Raw genomic sequence first — 16,708 nt, 5'->3', positions numbered from 1 at the left:
AGGGATGCAGACTGGAACTATTTCTTCGTTCCCTGGCTCTATCCACATCCTCAGTTTCCAGCCCCTAGTGAGAACCCTGAGAGGCCCAGTCCCCACTGCAGCTCACACAGAAGCAGAACGCCAGCCCCTGACTATGGGGGTTCCCCTGGCATCTGCCTCCATTCCTAGAAAGGAAGCCCACTAAATATTAAACTGGCTAGATGTTTGGGCAGGAAGGAACAGAATCTTCTGGTCTCTCTCTCCAAACTAAGAGAATGAAGCAAAGGATCACCATCCCTCCTCTTAGCTGTCAGAAAACTCACTCTACCCTGTGCCTGGAAATGGCCACCAAGAGTGTCCACACCCAGGTACGTGGAGTTATTTCCCCTGTTCTACTTCTGCTCCAAGTTAGGTCTCTTATTTCAGTGTAGGGACTCCTGTAAACCCTTAGCCACTTCAGTGAAGGAGACTATAAAATATTAATGAGCAGATCTGTTTCACAGATGGCGCAGCAATGAGACAAAGCCTGGGAACCCATGGGTGCGGGTGGCGGGCACCCAAACTGCTGTCGGCCTGCCGAAGAGGAAATGACCCACAGGCGGCAAGCTCTGCGGCCGGCGGAGACACAGCCCTCCCTTTCAAGAGCCACCCCCCCACCAAAGCAGGAGGACAAGGCCAAGACCTGAAGGAAATGGTCTTGAGAGCCCTCTCAGCCACGGCCCGGGCCTTCTCGATCTCTGTGGCCTGCAGGTGGAAGGCCATGTACTGCAGCCACAGGATGGAGCTGTTGGGGGAGCTCAGCAAGAGTCGGTCAAAATCATCTGCGGACTCTGGCTGTCGCCCGGGATCCATCAGTGCCTCCTCAATGCGGGACAGCTCTTTCTCTGCCTTCTGCTTCTCCAACATCCTTTCCTTCTTGCTCCTCTTCTGCTACAGAAGGCACAAAAGTTAGTGAGTAATCTGCTCCTCAGACCCTGGCAGAGGTCTGCAGTTGAAGCCAAGAGTTGGCAGGGCAGTCAGTGAGCTCTGTAAATACTCCCCGGCCTGAGATTGCCCCGCCCTGCCAGGAGGGACACCCAGGCCAGGAGAGAGCAAAGAGAGACTAGCACCAAGGGGTCCCCTGCAAAATACGACACCGTAGACTGCTGTGGCTTGTCGTCCTCCTCACTGTCTGAGCTCTCTCCTCGAGGTGGTAAGGCCGGGGTCAGAGAGTCTAGCCCCACATCCCAAATGAAACCGGAGGACAGCTGTAGCCGGGGCACTTCTGCTGGCCTGGTTGGCTTCCCCTGAAGGAGCACAAGAGGTGTGTGAGGAAAGCACTCAGCTCGGGCTGCACCCTGTTCTGACCCCATCCCACCTGGAGGAGCAGGGGCTCCCACCAGGCCCAGAGACCCTTGCTCCCTCCCAGGGCCAGGCTAGGCCCGCTCCACTGGAGAAACCATAGTAGTGATGTGAAAGCTTTTCTTGTAAATAGATTTATTTAGGCAATGAGCTTTTAAGACATATGTATGCAAAAAACCAAAAAACAAGAAAACAATCCACCACCACCAGCAGCATACATATGGATACATATATACACATCTGTGTATAAAGTGCCATACACGTGTAAGGAGATAGTAGAGCCGAGACAGAGATATGAGAAGCGTTCCGGGGTGTAGGGATGTTAGTACCTACAGTCTGGGCAGCCCTTCCTCAGTCCTAATGGTACTGTCCCCATCTTTCAGAAGGGGATGCAGGTTCAGGAAAGGTTAAGCCTCCCCTTTATCTGCCCATCCCACTAATTTAATTCAGCTCCACTCAATAAATACTGATGAGAATTTCTTTTATGCAGCCCACTCCTTGGATAAAGCAGTGGCCCCACCTGGTCATATTTTACAAGAAGTGAGAGAAGAGGGTGGGCCAGAAACTGCCCAGCTCGGAGGCAGGAGACCAAGGGCTTCCCTCCCCAGAGCTGCCTCCTCTCTCCATCAATGCTGACCCTCACCTTGGGCAGCACACTCCTCTCTTCCACCTCCTCTTCCCCTTCCCGATAATACACTTCAACACCACTGTCGTCTTCCTCTGACGGAACAGCTTTCTTCTGCTTCTTCTTCACTCCTTCCTGAGATGACAAGAGGGAAAGATGGCGAGTCACCCTTCCCGCCCAGGGGAACCCGCTGGCGGCCTGGGGCAACGCCCCCTCCTCTGCCCCTGCTGGCACCATCCAGCGCCCGGCTCCAAACTCACACTGCTCTCGGTCTAAGAGAAGGCCACGTGGCGTCTGGCTGGCTCTGAAATGCTCTCCTGTGCCCGTGAGGGAGGCCATCCTCCCTGAGGGACGTACCTGTTCACTTGCAGGCTCCCGGAGCGGCCGCTTGCCCTGCTTCTTGGCCTGCGGTTTCTGGGACTCGCTCTTCTCCTTGCCAGGCGGCCGCACTGCCTCCTGCCCTTCCTCGTTCTTCTTCCCTTTCCTTTTCTGATTCTTCTTCTTCTGCTCTTCTTCTCCTTTGTGCTCTTGCTCCTCTGCCTCCATTTTCCTCTCCTCTTGCTTTAGAAGTGGCAGTCCTAGGGAGGCGGGAAACACGTCCGGCGTCCCAGTGTCACCGGGGAGGAATGAAAGCTCTACCAGGTTCTTCTGGCGGTTCAGGCTACAACAAGGAGGGAGGACAATGAGGACAACAGAGGACAGCGGGCTCGGCAAACAGCCCAGGCCTGATCAGTCCAGTTTTCCGGGCCCTGTCCTACCTACTTGCAATCCGTTCAGTAGTCTTTGGAATGACCTGTGCATTTTACCATGCTGAATAGTAAAATACAGGGGGCAGCTCTGATGTCCCCAACAAGTGCCGATGCAGAGAAAAGTCTCCACGTCAACTTCTAGGAGCTGAGGCTGGGGCAGAAGTAGAAGGCTCCAAACAATGGGATTTTGTTCAGCTGAACATTGCACCAACACTACCTAAGGCGTTAAGTCTAGTTTACCTCTTGAATCTCCTCCCAGGGCTCCTCGGAAAAGAGGGCGTACGGGGGTGGGGAAGACACCTACCTCAGGACCTTGGCTGTAAGCAGCTTCCCTTCCGGGAGGTATCTGTTATAAAGGGCTTTCTTGGACGGGCTGTACTGGGAGACATGTGGGTATTGGGCCAAACCCACAACAGAGGGGCCGAGGCTGACAGGAGAGAGACAAGAGTTGTGTGGTCACAGGGGTGCCTGGGTGGCTCAGTCAGTTAAGCATCCGGCTCTTGATTTCGGCTCAGGTCATGATCTCAGAGTTTGTGAGATCATGGCCTGCACTGGGCTCTGTGCTGACAAGCATGGAGCCTGCTTGGGATTCTGTCTCCCTCTCTCTCTGCCCCTCCCTGCTCACACACTCTCTCTCAAATATAAATAAGCATTTTTAAAACATTAAAAATAAATTAAAAAAGAAAAAAAAGAGTCCTGTGGTCATAAATACAAGAGAGTCCCAGCTTAGCCTAGTGCCTCCACTTTCCTAGGGACCCAAGTTGTGACAAGGATTTATGACACACACAAGTTCCTGGCATTCACAAGGATAAAAAGAGCTCTGTAAACTAGAAAAAACTATCAGGCATAAATGAAGATGGGACCGAAGGGCATTTTCCATCCCACACCAGAGCACCACAATGCATCTATCACGAATGGCCAGAGGAGATGAAAATGGGGAAATCGTAGCAGAGAACGCTGTGCTATCTGCTGGTTGTGAACGTCATGTGATTTCACTGAACAGTTACAAATCACCATCAAACACCAAACCAAAGAAAAACCAAATGAACTGAAAACTGAAATTGGACATGCCATGCTCTTTGGTGTCCAAAACACCAGTAAGAATAATTCAAAACGCTTTTAAAAGTATAAAACATCTCAGAATTTACAAACTGGTGGGAACTCATTGACTCCCCTTCCTTTATATTGTCTCCAGAGGAGGTGACCAAGGACCACCACAGACCACGGACCAGCACAGGCCGGGGAGGGCGTCGCGTTTGGCCCACGCCCCCACGCTCCACCTCACTCACCCAAAGAGCACACCGTGCGGCTGGACAGACTTCACATAGCCCCTCAGGAGCTGCCCTTCCTGAATATCCTGGATGGAGTTAATCTCAGCATCAGTTATTTTGCTCTTCGTCTCCGGGTTTGTCCTAAGAATGAAAGGCTTATTATGTACACATACCTCAACCCTCCCTTCCCCATCCACTCCCAACTCACTTGTGATAGTCAAACTCTACATCCAAGAATATAACTCTGGACCTGACTGTAGGATATGACAACCTCAGAGCCCAGCCCCACTCTCTCCTGAAGTCCTGTCAGCCTTGGCCTCTGAAACATCCATTTCTAACCATGGAACGAGCTGACTTCAGGCCAATCCACTTCATGACATACCACTAACTACGGAACCCTGGGAACCAGATCATCTTCCCTTTCCAGGGCCACTGTGTGGCCACCTTGAATACCACATTCAGATGTCTGAACCTTGCCCTGGGCGGCAAGAGTCTAAGCAGACGCGTTCTTGTGGCAATGTGAATGGCCACAGCTTTTCTGGATAAAGATGGGGCAAGGTAGAAAGTGCACAAGCAGAGAAGAAAGGGGGGAAGCTCAAAGTTCTGTGCAGCCTTTCCTCAGTGCCTTCCTTGTCTCCACCACAGACACTCACCTAGACGATCGCAGCGACAGAGTCAATACATGGTCTGTAGCAGACAGGACGTAACACCTGGAATGAGAGCAAAAAGAGATGTTGACTTTTCAGCATCCCAGGAAACAGGAGAGGGACTCAGCCTCCTCTCCACAAGGCTGACCAACAAGCAAGAGTGAGGGGACATGACACCTGGGCTCTGTTCTTCATTCTGTCAAGAACGTACTGAGGGACTCTGCACAAGTCACCTCCCTGAGCCTCAGTTTACTAGTCAATCACTACCTACTCTTCTTGCTCAACAAAGGTGCTGGGAGTAGAAAATGAGAGGGGGCATGGAGCCCTCAGGAAGAGACACAGAGCCATGTGGTGGGTACTCAGGAGGTGTCACCAGCCTGACACTGGGTCCTGGCAGTGTGCAATCTCAGCCACTAACCACCGGAAACCATGACCAGTGACGACCTAGGTGTTAGGGCAGGATCACGGCAGCAGATCAGAGGATAACAGATCAGTGAGTCCTAAGCAGGGGAGGCTTCCAGGAGGGAAAGCAGAGTTTACTCCTTGGTTAAGGTTTCCAAACTTCGTTCATTGAAAACAGCACTTAGCAACCCAAAGTTGCAATTTCAAAATATAGAATCTTAGCAGTAGAAAGGATCTCAGCAACAGTCCAAAGTTTTCCCATGACACACATCTGCCTCCTAGCCCACAGCATCCTCATTCCCAAAGCAGGGGGGACCTTGAGGGATCATCTACATTTAGGCAATTAATTTATTATCCACATGGGACAGATAAATCACAACTGAACGTGATTCACAGGTTTGGCTACAATAAAATGTATTAAAATTAAATACTTTGCTAAAAGTCACATCTGCATTTTTTTTAAATGTTTATTTATTTGAGGGGGTGCAGAGAAAGAGGGAGACACAGAATCCAAAGCAGGCTCCAGGCTCTGAGCTGTCAGCACAGAGCCCGATGTGGGACTCAAGCCCATGAACGGTGAGATCGTGACCCGAGCTGAAGTCGGACACTTAACTACCTGAACCACCCAGGCACTGCCACACCTGCATTTGTAAGCCCAAGAGGCAAAGCAGAGATGACCCTGGATTTCTCATTCCTTTTCTTTTCCTAGGCCCTGGCTATCTCTGTGCTGTTTAGCTCAGATAAGTGGTTGTGAATTTATTATGCAGGTGCTAGGGGCTGGCACACCTGAGGTGGGAAAGAGCATTATGACTTTCCAGCCCGTCTCCTCAAGGCCTCTGCTCCACTGTTAGTCAACTTGGAGTCTCAGAAGTCTGTACTATGTCAGGCCGAAGTCCGCCTCTTCAATGCTAATTTATTCGCCCTATCAAATGACTTTAAAACTCTGAACCAGGCTCATTTTAGTGCACAAAAAATACCCCATAAAGCAGCTCCCAACTGCAAAAGGTTACTATCTTTCTGCAGAGAACACCTATAGATCAATTTTTTTCTCATTAAAAAGATGAATGCTTCAATAGGAAAACAAGCAAGCCACTTGGACAAGCAAAGAAAGCCAACCAAGAGGGAAAATGACAGTAGGAGAACTGCACACCAAAATGAGAGATCAATTTTTGCCTAGTCAATGGCTGAGACTAAATATCGAGAATAGCCAGTTTTGACAGGGATGTAAGAAATAGTCATACTTATTGTTAACAGGAATGTCAATGAGCACAGTCTTTTCAGAGAGCATTTTGGCAAAATGTATAACATTGTTTGGCCCATTAATTTTACTTTTGGGAATTTACTTCACAGATATACTTGTGTTCGTGTCCAAACATATGCACAAAGATATTCACTTCAACATTACATCCATCAACAGAGGTTTAGATAATGACTAACGAAAGAAAGAAAGACCAAGAAATGTTAAAAATAAGGTAAAAGAACAAAGTAAATTTAGATATACTAGCACAGGAAAAGAAAAAAGTCCATGATAAACTGCTATGAGAGAACAAGCAAGTTGCAGACTATATATCAAATGAAATTCTATTATTACATAGAAGAAAATTATACCTACAAAGTCCTGAAGAATAGAGACCAAGGTGTATAATGGTGAAAAGTGGTGGAAAAAGAGGGGAGCATCAGAACTTTTCTTCTTTGGGGCACCTCGGTTGAGCGTCTGACTTTGGCTCAGGTCATGATCTCACATTTCATGAGTTCGAGCCCCACATCAGGCTCTCCGCTGTGAGCACAGGGCCTGCTTCGATCCTCTGTCCCTCTCACTCTGTTCCTGCCCCACTTGCACTCTCTCAAAACAAAACTTGTCTTTTTTTTCATACTATTTTTTCTGGTACAAAATCACCTATCACATCTATACTTTCTTTTTTTTTTTTAAAGAGAGAAAGCAAGTGAGTGGGCAAACTGGGGAGAGGGGCGGTGTGGGGGGGGGGTGGCAGAGTGAGAGAGAGAGAGAGAGAGAGAGAGAGAGAGAGAGAGAGAGAGGAAGAATCTTAAGTAGCCTCTGCACTGGGCTCGGAGCCCGACACAGCCCCTGAGCCAAAATCAAGAGTTCAGACAGTTAACCAACTAAGCCACCTAGATACCCCTCACATCTATATTTTTAAAAAAGAGAAATTTAGGGGTGCCCAGATGGCTCAGTTGGGTAAGCGTCCAACTTTGGCTCAGGTCATGATCTTGTGGTTCGTGAGTTCAAGCCCTACATTGGGCTCTGTGCTATAGCTCAGAGCCTGGAGCCTACTTCAGATTCTGTGTCTCCCTCTCCCTGTCCCCCTCCTCCAGTCACACTCTCTCTTCCTCTCTCAAAAATAAATAAACGTTAAAAATAAGTAAATATAAACGTAAAAATTAAAAAAAGAAATCTATAATCCCGCATAGAGCTGTAAAGGGAAAAAACACAAAAAATTTGGCCTACCTGACAACCTTCTGGGGGATGAAGTCTTCCAGGGGCATCTCTGAGTAGGAGTCGCTCACGTGAAATATACTAACAGTTCCCATCTTCCCAAAGGGGAAGGAGACAGTCAGCCCCTCCTTGGGAGTCACCTTCACCACTCGGCCCATGGCCACTTCCCCTTTCTCAAGCTTGTGAGGACCTGGTAGGAGAATGAACCAGATTCAGGGAAGAGAAAGTGAGCCAAGAAAGAAGGTGGAATGCTGGCCAACCACAGGCTAGGTGGACCAGAATGATCACGAAGACCCACATTACCATGCCATGTAGTCAGGAATCCCAGGGCCATGTGGTAGACAACCCTTTCTGAGACACTTGAGAAAACCAACTCTGTTGGTAAAGGTGACTCAGACAGTAGCAGAGTGACACAGGCCAAAGAACAAAGCCTCAAGAGAAAAAGTGTTCCCAGAAGGCACATACTACACTGGGCTTTCTAAGGAGCCCAATACCTGAGACATCCTTAAACCCGGACACTACCTGACGACTCTTTCCCACTCCTTTCTACCCCCTCCCTTCCCTGACCAGGCATTCATCACCACACCTATAAGGGAGAGACACAAGAAGGCCTTGGAAGAATCTGGGCCAACCACTGTAGCCTTCAGGGCCTGGCCAATCCGGAACTTCTTATCTGGATGTTTCAGAACCTGGAAGGAAAAGAAAAGTCCTTTCATGTTTAAAGAGAGGTCTGTCATTTATCCAAAACTACTGTCAGTTATCCAAAACTACAGCACTTAAGTCTCTATATCAAGTATCTCCCAAACCATTCCCTGAATAAGTACATGGTTTCCTATACCCACTGCAAACATATACCAGACTCTGAGTCGAGCTTAGGGAGCCTGGGTTTCCTCTCCAGGGATCTCAAGCACACTGACCTTGAAGCTGAGAGAAGTGAGCAACAAGGGAATCCTCCCCCGGATGTCTGGAGCAATCTCCACCTCAAGCCATTTCTTAACCACGTTGTACTAGAGAAAAAAAACAGGAAGGGAAATGGAATGGGATGGGATGGGATGGATATAAACATCTCTTTTCCCTTCATTAAAACACAGACTCTCCTAAAATCACAGGGTTGAAGGGGCCCTGTTCCCAAGGGACAGGAATCCACCCTCTACACCCCACTGCCTCTGCCATTCTCTCACTTCTCAGGCTTCACTCAGAGTCTAGCTCTGAGCCTTTGCTAGGCTAGCCGACCATGCATCCCTCCTGGTGCCTCAGTTGATAAGAAGGCTAAAATGACCTCAGAGATGGCTTTAAGCAGCAGGAACAATTCCAGTGACCGCTGCAGCCTTCTCCAAGCTCAGCTGTGCCCAATAACGGTTAATCTTCTCCAGGGCTCAACATCTGATTTCTTTTTATTTTTTAATTTTTAACATTTATTTATTTTTAAGAGAGAGAGAGAGAGAGCGAGCACCAGCGGGAGGAGGGACAGAGAGAAGGAGACACAGAATCCCAAGTAGCCTCCATGCTGCCAGCACAGAGCCCAACACGGGCCCTGACCCCACAGACCACAAGATCATAACCTGAGCCAAAATCAAGAGCCAGACAGTCAACCAACTAAGCCACCAAGTGCCCCTAAATCAATTTAAATTTTGATCCTTCGCTGTTTATAGGGTCCTGCCCTAAACACAGACCCCCAATTTTCTAAGTCAATTCAACAAGACATTTATCAAGCAACCACTATATACATGGCATCACAGTGATAAATAAAAACCAAACCCCACCTTCAAGATTAGAGTCTAGAAAGAGTAAGTCAAATAAATATGCAAAGAACCAGAGCAACAGAAATATGCTATAGGAATAAACAGAAGAACGAGTAATATGGGGAGATTATCTGTGCTGGGCCATAAAGGGTTGTAGGAAGAGAGGGTACTCTGGGTAAAGACAAGAAGGGAAAAAGAGAAGGTTTCCAGGGTGACTGGAACACAAGGTATATGAGGTCAGATTATGAAGAGCCTTAAGTACAGCTCTAAGGCTTGGGGGTTGATGAACCCCACCTACAGACAATAGGTAACTATAGGGATCAAGCATCAGTGACATGCCCAGCTAGAATGCTTATGAAAGAAGAATCTGGCAGCAATGAAGAGGAGCTATCCCTCAAGGTCAAGCCCCATCCAACTTTTTTTCTGATACATCCCAACCGGTACAGTTTTCACTATCTCTTCCTTTCTTAAACTCCTGTTCCACTTGGGATTAGAACACATAATCTGGCACCCAGATTATAATCTGGCACATAATGCATTATTTTGCATTGCACTTGAACTTTATCAAAGGCAAGCATCTAGAATCCAACGGCACATTCACTTTAAATCTTGCTCTATATTGCTCTTTCCCTTTTGTACAATTAATCTATAAACATGCTGAATTGTGAGTTGCTTGCTAATTGTTTCATGTTTAGCTCCTCCATTAGGGCTTCTGGTCTTCCACAAACCGGCATGGCAGCAAACAGACTCAAATGTCTAGTGCTAATGGCCTTTGTCTCCAGCTCCTCCCCCACTTTCTTCTGAAAGAAGGAAGCATCACACTGCAAGGTGTGCACTACTCACCTTCTTCAAGAAGCAAATCACAGTCTGTCCAGCCTGGTACTGTTTAATCTTCTCCAAGGGGCTGACAGTGTGAGTGTTGAGAGCAGTGCAGCCATCCTTCTCCAGCTCACTGTTTGTAGAAAAGCAATGGAAACAGTGGGCCAACCTCTGGATAAGGCTTCTAGCTTGAAACCAGCTCCCCCAAATGGCCATGGATTGACTGTACCCCCTCATTCATGCCCACCTCCCACACTCCCACTTCCCTCCTCCAAGGAGAATGTTCATAATACCTGCACGAGAGATAATCTTTTCCATTTCGCTCACCTAGGTACGAACAAGCTATAAAGTAGTAGCCTACAATAACCTTTACAAATTTAGGAAACAAAATTGTTTTACTTCTTTCACAATACTTTAGCTATTGCTTTATAGTTTGCAGAACTGCTCTGTCAAATAATCTCTCACTGAATTGTGACAACAATCTTATGTGTGAATTAGGCAGGGTAGATATTCTTGAACTCATTTTATGCTCTTGAACCAGGAGTTGAAGTCAGGGCTCTGACTCAAAAGTCCAGGGCTCCGTCCCCTATGCTACTTTGCCATTATCATTGTCTTGATTCTTTTTCTTCTCAGGAAAGCAATAAGGGGAAGTGGCTATCAGCCCACAAATCACTTCAAAGATATCACAGAACTCCCAACTCAAGTAATTTCTAAAACAAAACCAAACTTATCAATAAGACGGTACAAATAATACTGGTAAAACTATAACATATAACAGACACTGGTGACTATAGAAAAATGGAAACCTTCATATACCAATAAAAATTACAAATGCATATACTTTATGATCCATTAATTCTACCCTACAGAAATCCTGGTACAGATGCCCAGTAGAATGAGTTCAAAGATGTCCACTGTGGCATTATTTATAAAAGAGAAAAACTGGGAACAACCTTAAATGTCCCCCATCAGATGGCGAACATACAGAGTTGAGCCCATTCATACGATGGGCCGCTATTTTCACTACACGCACAAGAGCAGATCTCAAAGACAAAATTTGGAGAGGAAAAAACAAGTTGTAAAATATTAAGTACAGCATGACATTTATGTAAAATGTGAAAACCACACAAAACAATTTTATAAATATATGTATGTATATGTGTACATATAATTGAAATACAAAGAAGTTGGATATGTATCAAATTAATAATGGGGAATCCATCTTCTGAGGGTGCAGAGAGAAGCCTCAGGAAGGGAACATCTGTAGAATGTTACTTCTTAAAACACACACACACACACACGCACACATACAGAAAATCTGTGTGCCTGGCACTGTAATAGACAATTTATATACGTTATCATAATGCTTATATGGTAGAATGAAAAAGCTTATTCCCTGAACAGATGCCACTGGAATGTCTCTGTTATTGGCTAAATTGTGTCACTCCCACCTCCAAGTTCATATGTTGACATGCTAACCCTCAGTATCTCAGAACATGAATGCATTTGGAGATCAGGAACTTAAAGGGGTGATTAAGGTAAATATGAATGTCAGGATGGGCCATAATCCAGTCTGACTGGAGTCCTTATAGGAGGATTAGCCTACAATGCAACAACAATAAAACCTCATTAAAAACTGGACTTGAATAGACATTTCTCCAAAAAACATATTAAAAAAAAAAAAAAATGACCAACAAGCATAGGCCAAGGCACTTCACATCACTAACCATCTGGGAAATAATCACCACAGTGAGATTATCACCTCGCACCTGTAAGGATGGCCATTATCAAATACACGGAACACAAGTGTTGGCAGGGGATGTGGAAAAAAGGGAATCCTTCCCTGCACACAGCTGCCAGAACTACAGAATGATACAGCTGCTATGGAAAACGGCATGGAAGTTCCTCAAAAAATTAAAAACCACCATATGATCCAGCATTCCCACTTCTGGGTATATATCCAAAACAGGATCTCAAAACAGATACTTGTACACCCATGCTGACTGCAGTGTTAGCCAAGATGTGGAAGGAGCCTAAATGCCTGTTTACAGATGTATGAAGAAAATGTGGCCTACACATACGTGCATTATTAATCAGCCTTAGAAAAGGACAATCTGCTATATGCAACAACACGGATGAACTTTTAGAACGTTATGCCAGTCAGAAGGACTGGCCATGACTCCACTTACATGAGTTATCTAAGTAATCAAACTCAAAGAAACAGAAAGTAGAATGTTGGCTGCCAGAGGTGGGGGGTGGGGGAGGGTAGGGATAAATGGAGAGTGGTTCAATGGGTATAGAGTTTCGGCCATGCAAGATGAAAAAGTTCTGGAGATCTGTTCCACAATAATGTGCACATAGTTAACAAAACTGTGATGCACACTTAAGAACTGTTAGGAGGGTAAATTTATGTTTTGTGTTTTTAGCACAATAAAAAAAAAAAAAAAAGAAGAAGAAGGGAAGAGATCAGAACACAGATATCTACAAAAAGAATACCACATAAAGACACTGGAAGAAGACAGCCATCTGCAAGCCAAGGAGGGAAGACTCAGAAGAACCAACCCTTGTTAATTAAACATATCTACCCTTAGCTTGAATACATTACTTGACCTCAACTTTTCATTAAACAAGGTATACACCACAGGTGAAGATCTGGCAGACTGAAACGACCAATATGGTGAAGTCTCTGTTCTCACAACAAAGACTAGAAAAGGACACAATCAAAATCTACAAAACTAAAGTAACCACAGAGTAAACAAATAGGAATGTGTGCATCCAACAACTCTCATCATTCTGGAACTAAGGGGCTTTACTTTGAAGTTCCAAGAATGTTGTTAGCACCTCGAACTCAATGTTCCAGGAATATCTGCCTATCTCAGGCAAGCCTTCCCAGAAATATTCCACTTCTATTCTGATACCTTCAGGACACTGACCAAACATTACTCCCTGACAACAGAATACTACTCAGCCATAAAAAAGAATGACATCTTGCCATTTGTGACAACATGGAAAGACCTAGAGAGTATTACACTAAATAATAGACAAATAACTCATGGTTTAACTTCTACGTGGAATCTAAAAAACAAATGAATAAACAAAAAAACAGAAATAGACCCATAAATGCAGGGAACTGATGGATGCCAGAGGGGAAGTGGGTGGCAAGATGGGCAAAATGGGTGAAGGGGAGTGGGAGATATAAGCTTCCAACTATAGAATTAGTAAGTCACAGTGATGAAAGGTACAGCATAGGAAATGTAATCAATGGTATTGTAACAGCATTTTATGGTAGCTACACTGGTGAGCATAGCATTAAATATAGATTTATCCCATCACTATGTTGTACACCTGGAACTAATGTAACATTGTGTGTCAGCTATAATTAAAAACAAAAAAACAAAACCTTACCCCCTAAAAGTTACTAAAGAGGCTCTTCTATAATATCCCCAGGCACTTAAGATTTACAACCTGTGTGGATCCCAGGGCTGACTTTGAAGAGCCATTGTCTCAATCATGTGTATCTAGCTTCATTCATTGATGACCCATTAATTTTAGGAGGCTGAGTTTTTAATGGAGGAAGCAGAAGCAGATAGATCCATGGGTCCAAATGCTTAAGATCCTCAGGAAAAAATGATCCCAAACTGGATCCAACACTAAATGGAACTAGTATTCCTCCACACAGAATCCCTCATTGAACACCCCTCTACAAAATCCACTAGAACATGACTTAAAATGCCAGTCACCAAGCAGTAGTCTCTACGTAGACTCAAAGAACAGGTATTCTTGGTTACATGTTTTTTATTCTGGGAATTACTGAGTTTTAGAAAGTTGGGTTTAGAGTAAAAATGCTTCTTTTTGTTACATGCTGACAAACAGAACTGCAACCAGTCTTTTAAACCCTACGTATAGCTTTTAAATTAAGTTTCATATAATTCTTCTAGCCCTATGAGAGCCAAATATCCCTACTAGAGAAGTAAGACAACATGGACAGAGAGAGGCAAAAAAAGCCACAACACTGGCAGAATCTAGACTAGAACTCAGGTTCCTAACTCCAAAGCCCCACACTCTTTCCACGAGCCCATGCTGCTGGGGTTCCCTCACCTTGGCCGGACACTCAGCTCCGGAATGGTTCGAATAAATCTGGGATGACTTATTGGGAGAAACCTGGAGGAAGAAATAAGGTCAAATCATTTCTCTTATGCTCTGTACCACCATAATCTGCACATCAGAATTTCTCTACTCCCACGAAACTGAGCTTAAAAACCACCTGGTTCCACTGCCATATCACCTCCTGGGGACGTGTCAGGCCTGAGGGTTTCCATTCTTATCCTCTGCAGTAAATGTTAAGGAGCTGGCTCATCTAATCTTTTATTATTGTCTTATTAAACCCTTATTTCCTTACAGACTACATACTCCAACTCTTTCACTCTGAAGGTAAGGAAATTGAGGTCTAGAAAGAATAGTTACTGAAATTAATAGGCAAATTATAGACCAGACTTTGAATTATTCTTCTTTTCTTATTATAACAAGGATTTCTACTGCAGTAACAATATCACATGTAGATTTAAAGAAAATGAGTGTAATTAAGGCACGCAGTGGAGAATGAATGATAATAACCTCTGATGTATACTGAGCAATAGCTGTGTCAGGCAACCTGCTTGGCATACTGCATCCTAGATGTTCTTTTAGCTCTGCAAAAAAGGTACTAACCGCTTATACTCTCATTTTACAAATTAGGAAAATAAAAGTTAAGTAACAACTTAAGTCATCGTCACACAATTTTAAGTGGCAGATGTGAAATGCAAACCCAGGTCTCACTTTAAACCAATGCTCTAACCATTACACCATATGCTTTTTTTTAAAAAAAAAAAAGGGGGGGGGGAGACAAAAAGATTCTTTTGGTGAACATTTCTGTTAATTAGAAGAAAGTCTGATCCATGCACAACTTTTTGGAACCTGCTCAGTGCCCACAATTACAACAGTCTCCCCTCAAAGACAGCCCATCCCCCAAAGCCTCCATACTTGAATGTTTTCATGTCTCGCCCACCAATCACTCGGGCAGTGACCGTCTTCCCAACTTTCAGCTTGGCAGTAGGAGATGTGCCCACTGGAACATCATCTAGAATGTGGGAGGCATGAATACAGCCAATGATGCCGTCTTCCAGGGTCACAACCACATGAGTGGGTTTAATGGACTTGACAGTCCCTGTGACCATGTCCCCAATGGACAAGGTGTGCTTCTTCACAGCACCCACCACCAGAGCTGGATCTGCTTCCTCGTCTTCATCGACTGTCTCAGAGTCCTTCCGGGTCTGTCTCACAGTCCTCTTAGTAGCTGGCCCCTCAACAGCCAAAAGAAAACCAGTCACTCCTGGTTCTGTGGTCTTGAGGGTTAGGGAGACACCCTGTCCCACCTGCAACTTCTCTGAGTCAAAGCGGAAGGTGTCATTGAGGTGAGAGGTCAGGGAGAAGGCTGCCAGGTGGCCAGTCTCTACCAAGGAGGCGACAGCAAAGGACTCCTCCAAGTGCTGCACGATCGCCTGGTGCTCACTGCCTTTCTTCAGCTGGAAAACAGAAAAAAACCACCATCCCTGCTTCTTACGGGGCACAAGTGCTCAGTCAACACTCACTGGGCAGCGCGGGGCTGGGGAAGCCCTCTTGATCCCAGGGGAGCCAGGCCTAGTGCAAGTTGTAACAAACTAGCTTTCACTTCCTTGACCTAGCCGCCCCTCCTGTTACTGAGGTGGCCTGACTAAACTCAAGGCACTAAATCAGAATCCTAGGGACTTAGCTTTTGTTTTGAATTCAGATTCCTAGGTCCTATCCTAGAACTAGTGAAATCAGAATTTTAGAAGTTACTGAGGTGATTCTAAGCATAGCCGGGTGCCCCCTAATGGTTCTCCAGCTTGAAGATGCTGTGTTCCTGACTTTCATTATTCCACAGCATCCCATCCAATTTGTTCACCTTTTCAACCATTCACCAGAGGCATTCCTGAGAGCTTATTGTGTGCAAGGCATTTAGCCTACCTTTCCCCAAAATCCAACCTGTGCTCACGCCCTTATATGCACCAGCTTCACTTAGAAAAATTAGGGACCTGCTAGAAAACTTAGTGAGGGATTAACTTTGTTTCTATTTCTGTTTTCCCAAGTCTTAATTATAGGCAACCAGACATTAACAATCATTATGCATGTAATTCTCTCTACCATACCCTACACAATTAGATGCTTAAGAAGTACTTTAAATGATGACCAGATATACATATCATCCAGAGGAAAATACTACAAATGTTGAGATTTCCCTCAAACCCATTCTTCTCTCACACAAAAGTGTACAGGAGAGGGTGTAGATGAACAGCCTGGAGGTCAGAAGCATCCACAGACATGTTCTGTTTGGTTCATATGTTTTAAAAAACACAGTTTCCAATGTTTCCCACATTTATTTCAAATAAAAATCAAATTCTGCCTTCTCTTAAAAATCAGATGCAGCAACCCTAGATGCAGATGTTCCTGCTTAGCCACAAGTCTAAGTCATCTCTGCCCCTCTATGGGCTTCTCGTGCCCACTTCAACTCGTTTATGTGATCTACCTGGCCCTGAAGACTGGGTGACCACATAATTTATCACTGGAACCAGAGGGCAAGTCAGTGCTATTAATAACCACACCAAGAGGTATAACCATGAC

The 16,708-nt window shown here is 45.3% G+C and overlaps 1 protein-coding gene across 2 annotated transcripts in view; it reads right to left on the bottom strand.

The window, feature by feature from the left end:
* Positions 1 to 16,708, bottom strand: part of PDCD11 (programmed cell death 11) — a 45,440-nt gene that overhangs the window by 3,800 nt on the left and 24,932 nt on the right. Inside the window, exons 20-32 of one of the 2 annotated variants that reach the window (XM_042959899.1) lie at positions 15,050 to 15,591; positions 14,129 to 14,191; positions 10,055 to 10,163; positions 8,387 to 8,476; positions 8,056 to 8,158; positions 7,482 to 7,659; positions 4,619 to 4,675; positions 3,984 to 4,106; positions 2,999 to 3,121; positions 2,303 to 2,606; positions 1,964 to 2,080; positions 1,116 to 1,265; positions 662 to 906 (exon numbers count right to left, since the gene is read on the bottom strand). In XM_042959899.1, coding sequence (XP_042815833.1) covers positions 662 to 906; positions 1,116 to 1,265; positions 1,964 to 2,080; positions 2,303 to 2,606; positions 2,999 to 3,121; positions 3,984 to 4,106; positions 4,619 to 4,675; positions 7,482 to 7,659; positions 8,056 to 8,158; positions 8,387 to 8,476; positions 10,055 to 10,163; positions 14,129 to 14,191; positions 15,050 to 15,591 — 2,204 coding nt within the window. Of the gene's footprint in view, positions 1 to 661; positions 910 to 1,115; positions 1,266 to 1,963; positions 2,081 to 2,302; positions 2,607 to 2,998; positions 3,122 to 3,983; positions 4,107 to 4,618; positions 4,676 to 7,481; positions 7,660 to 8,055; positions 8,159 to 8,386; positions 8,477 to 10,054; positions 10,164 to 14,128; positions 14,192 to 15,049; positions 15,592 to 16,708 lie in introns of both variants that reach the window. The other variant, XM_042959898.1, reaches the window with a different exon arrangement.

The sequence above is a fragment of the Panthera tigris genome, chromosome D2 (genome assembly GCF_018350195.1).
Source record: "Panthera tigris isolate Pti1 chromosome D2, P.tigris_Pti1_mat1.1, whole genome shotgun sequence".
NCBI lineage: Eukaryota > Metazoa > Chordata > Mammalia > Carnivora > Felidae > Panthera > Panthera tigris.
Note: the sequence above shows the minus strand (reverse complement) of the source record. Positions and strands in the feature narration are given on the sequence as shown.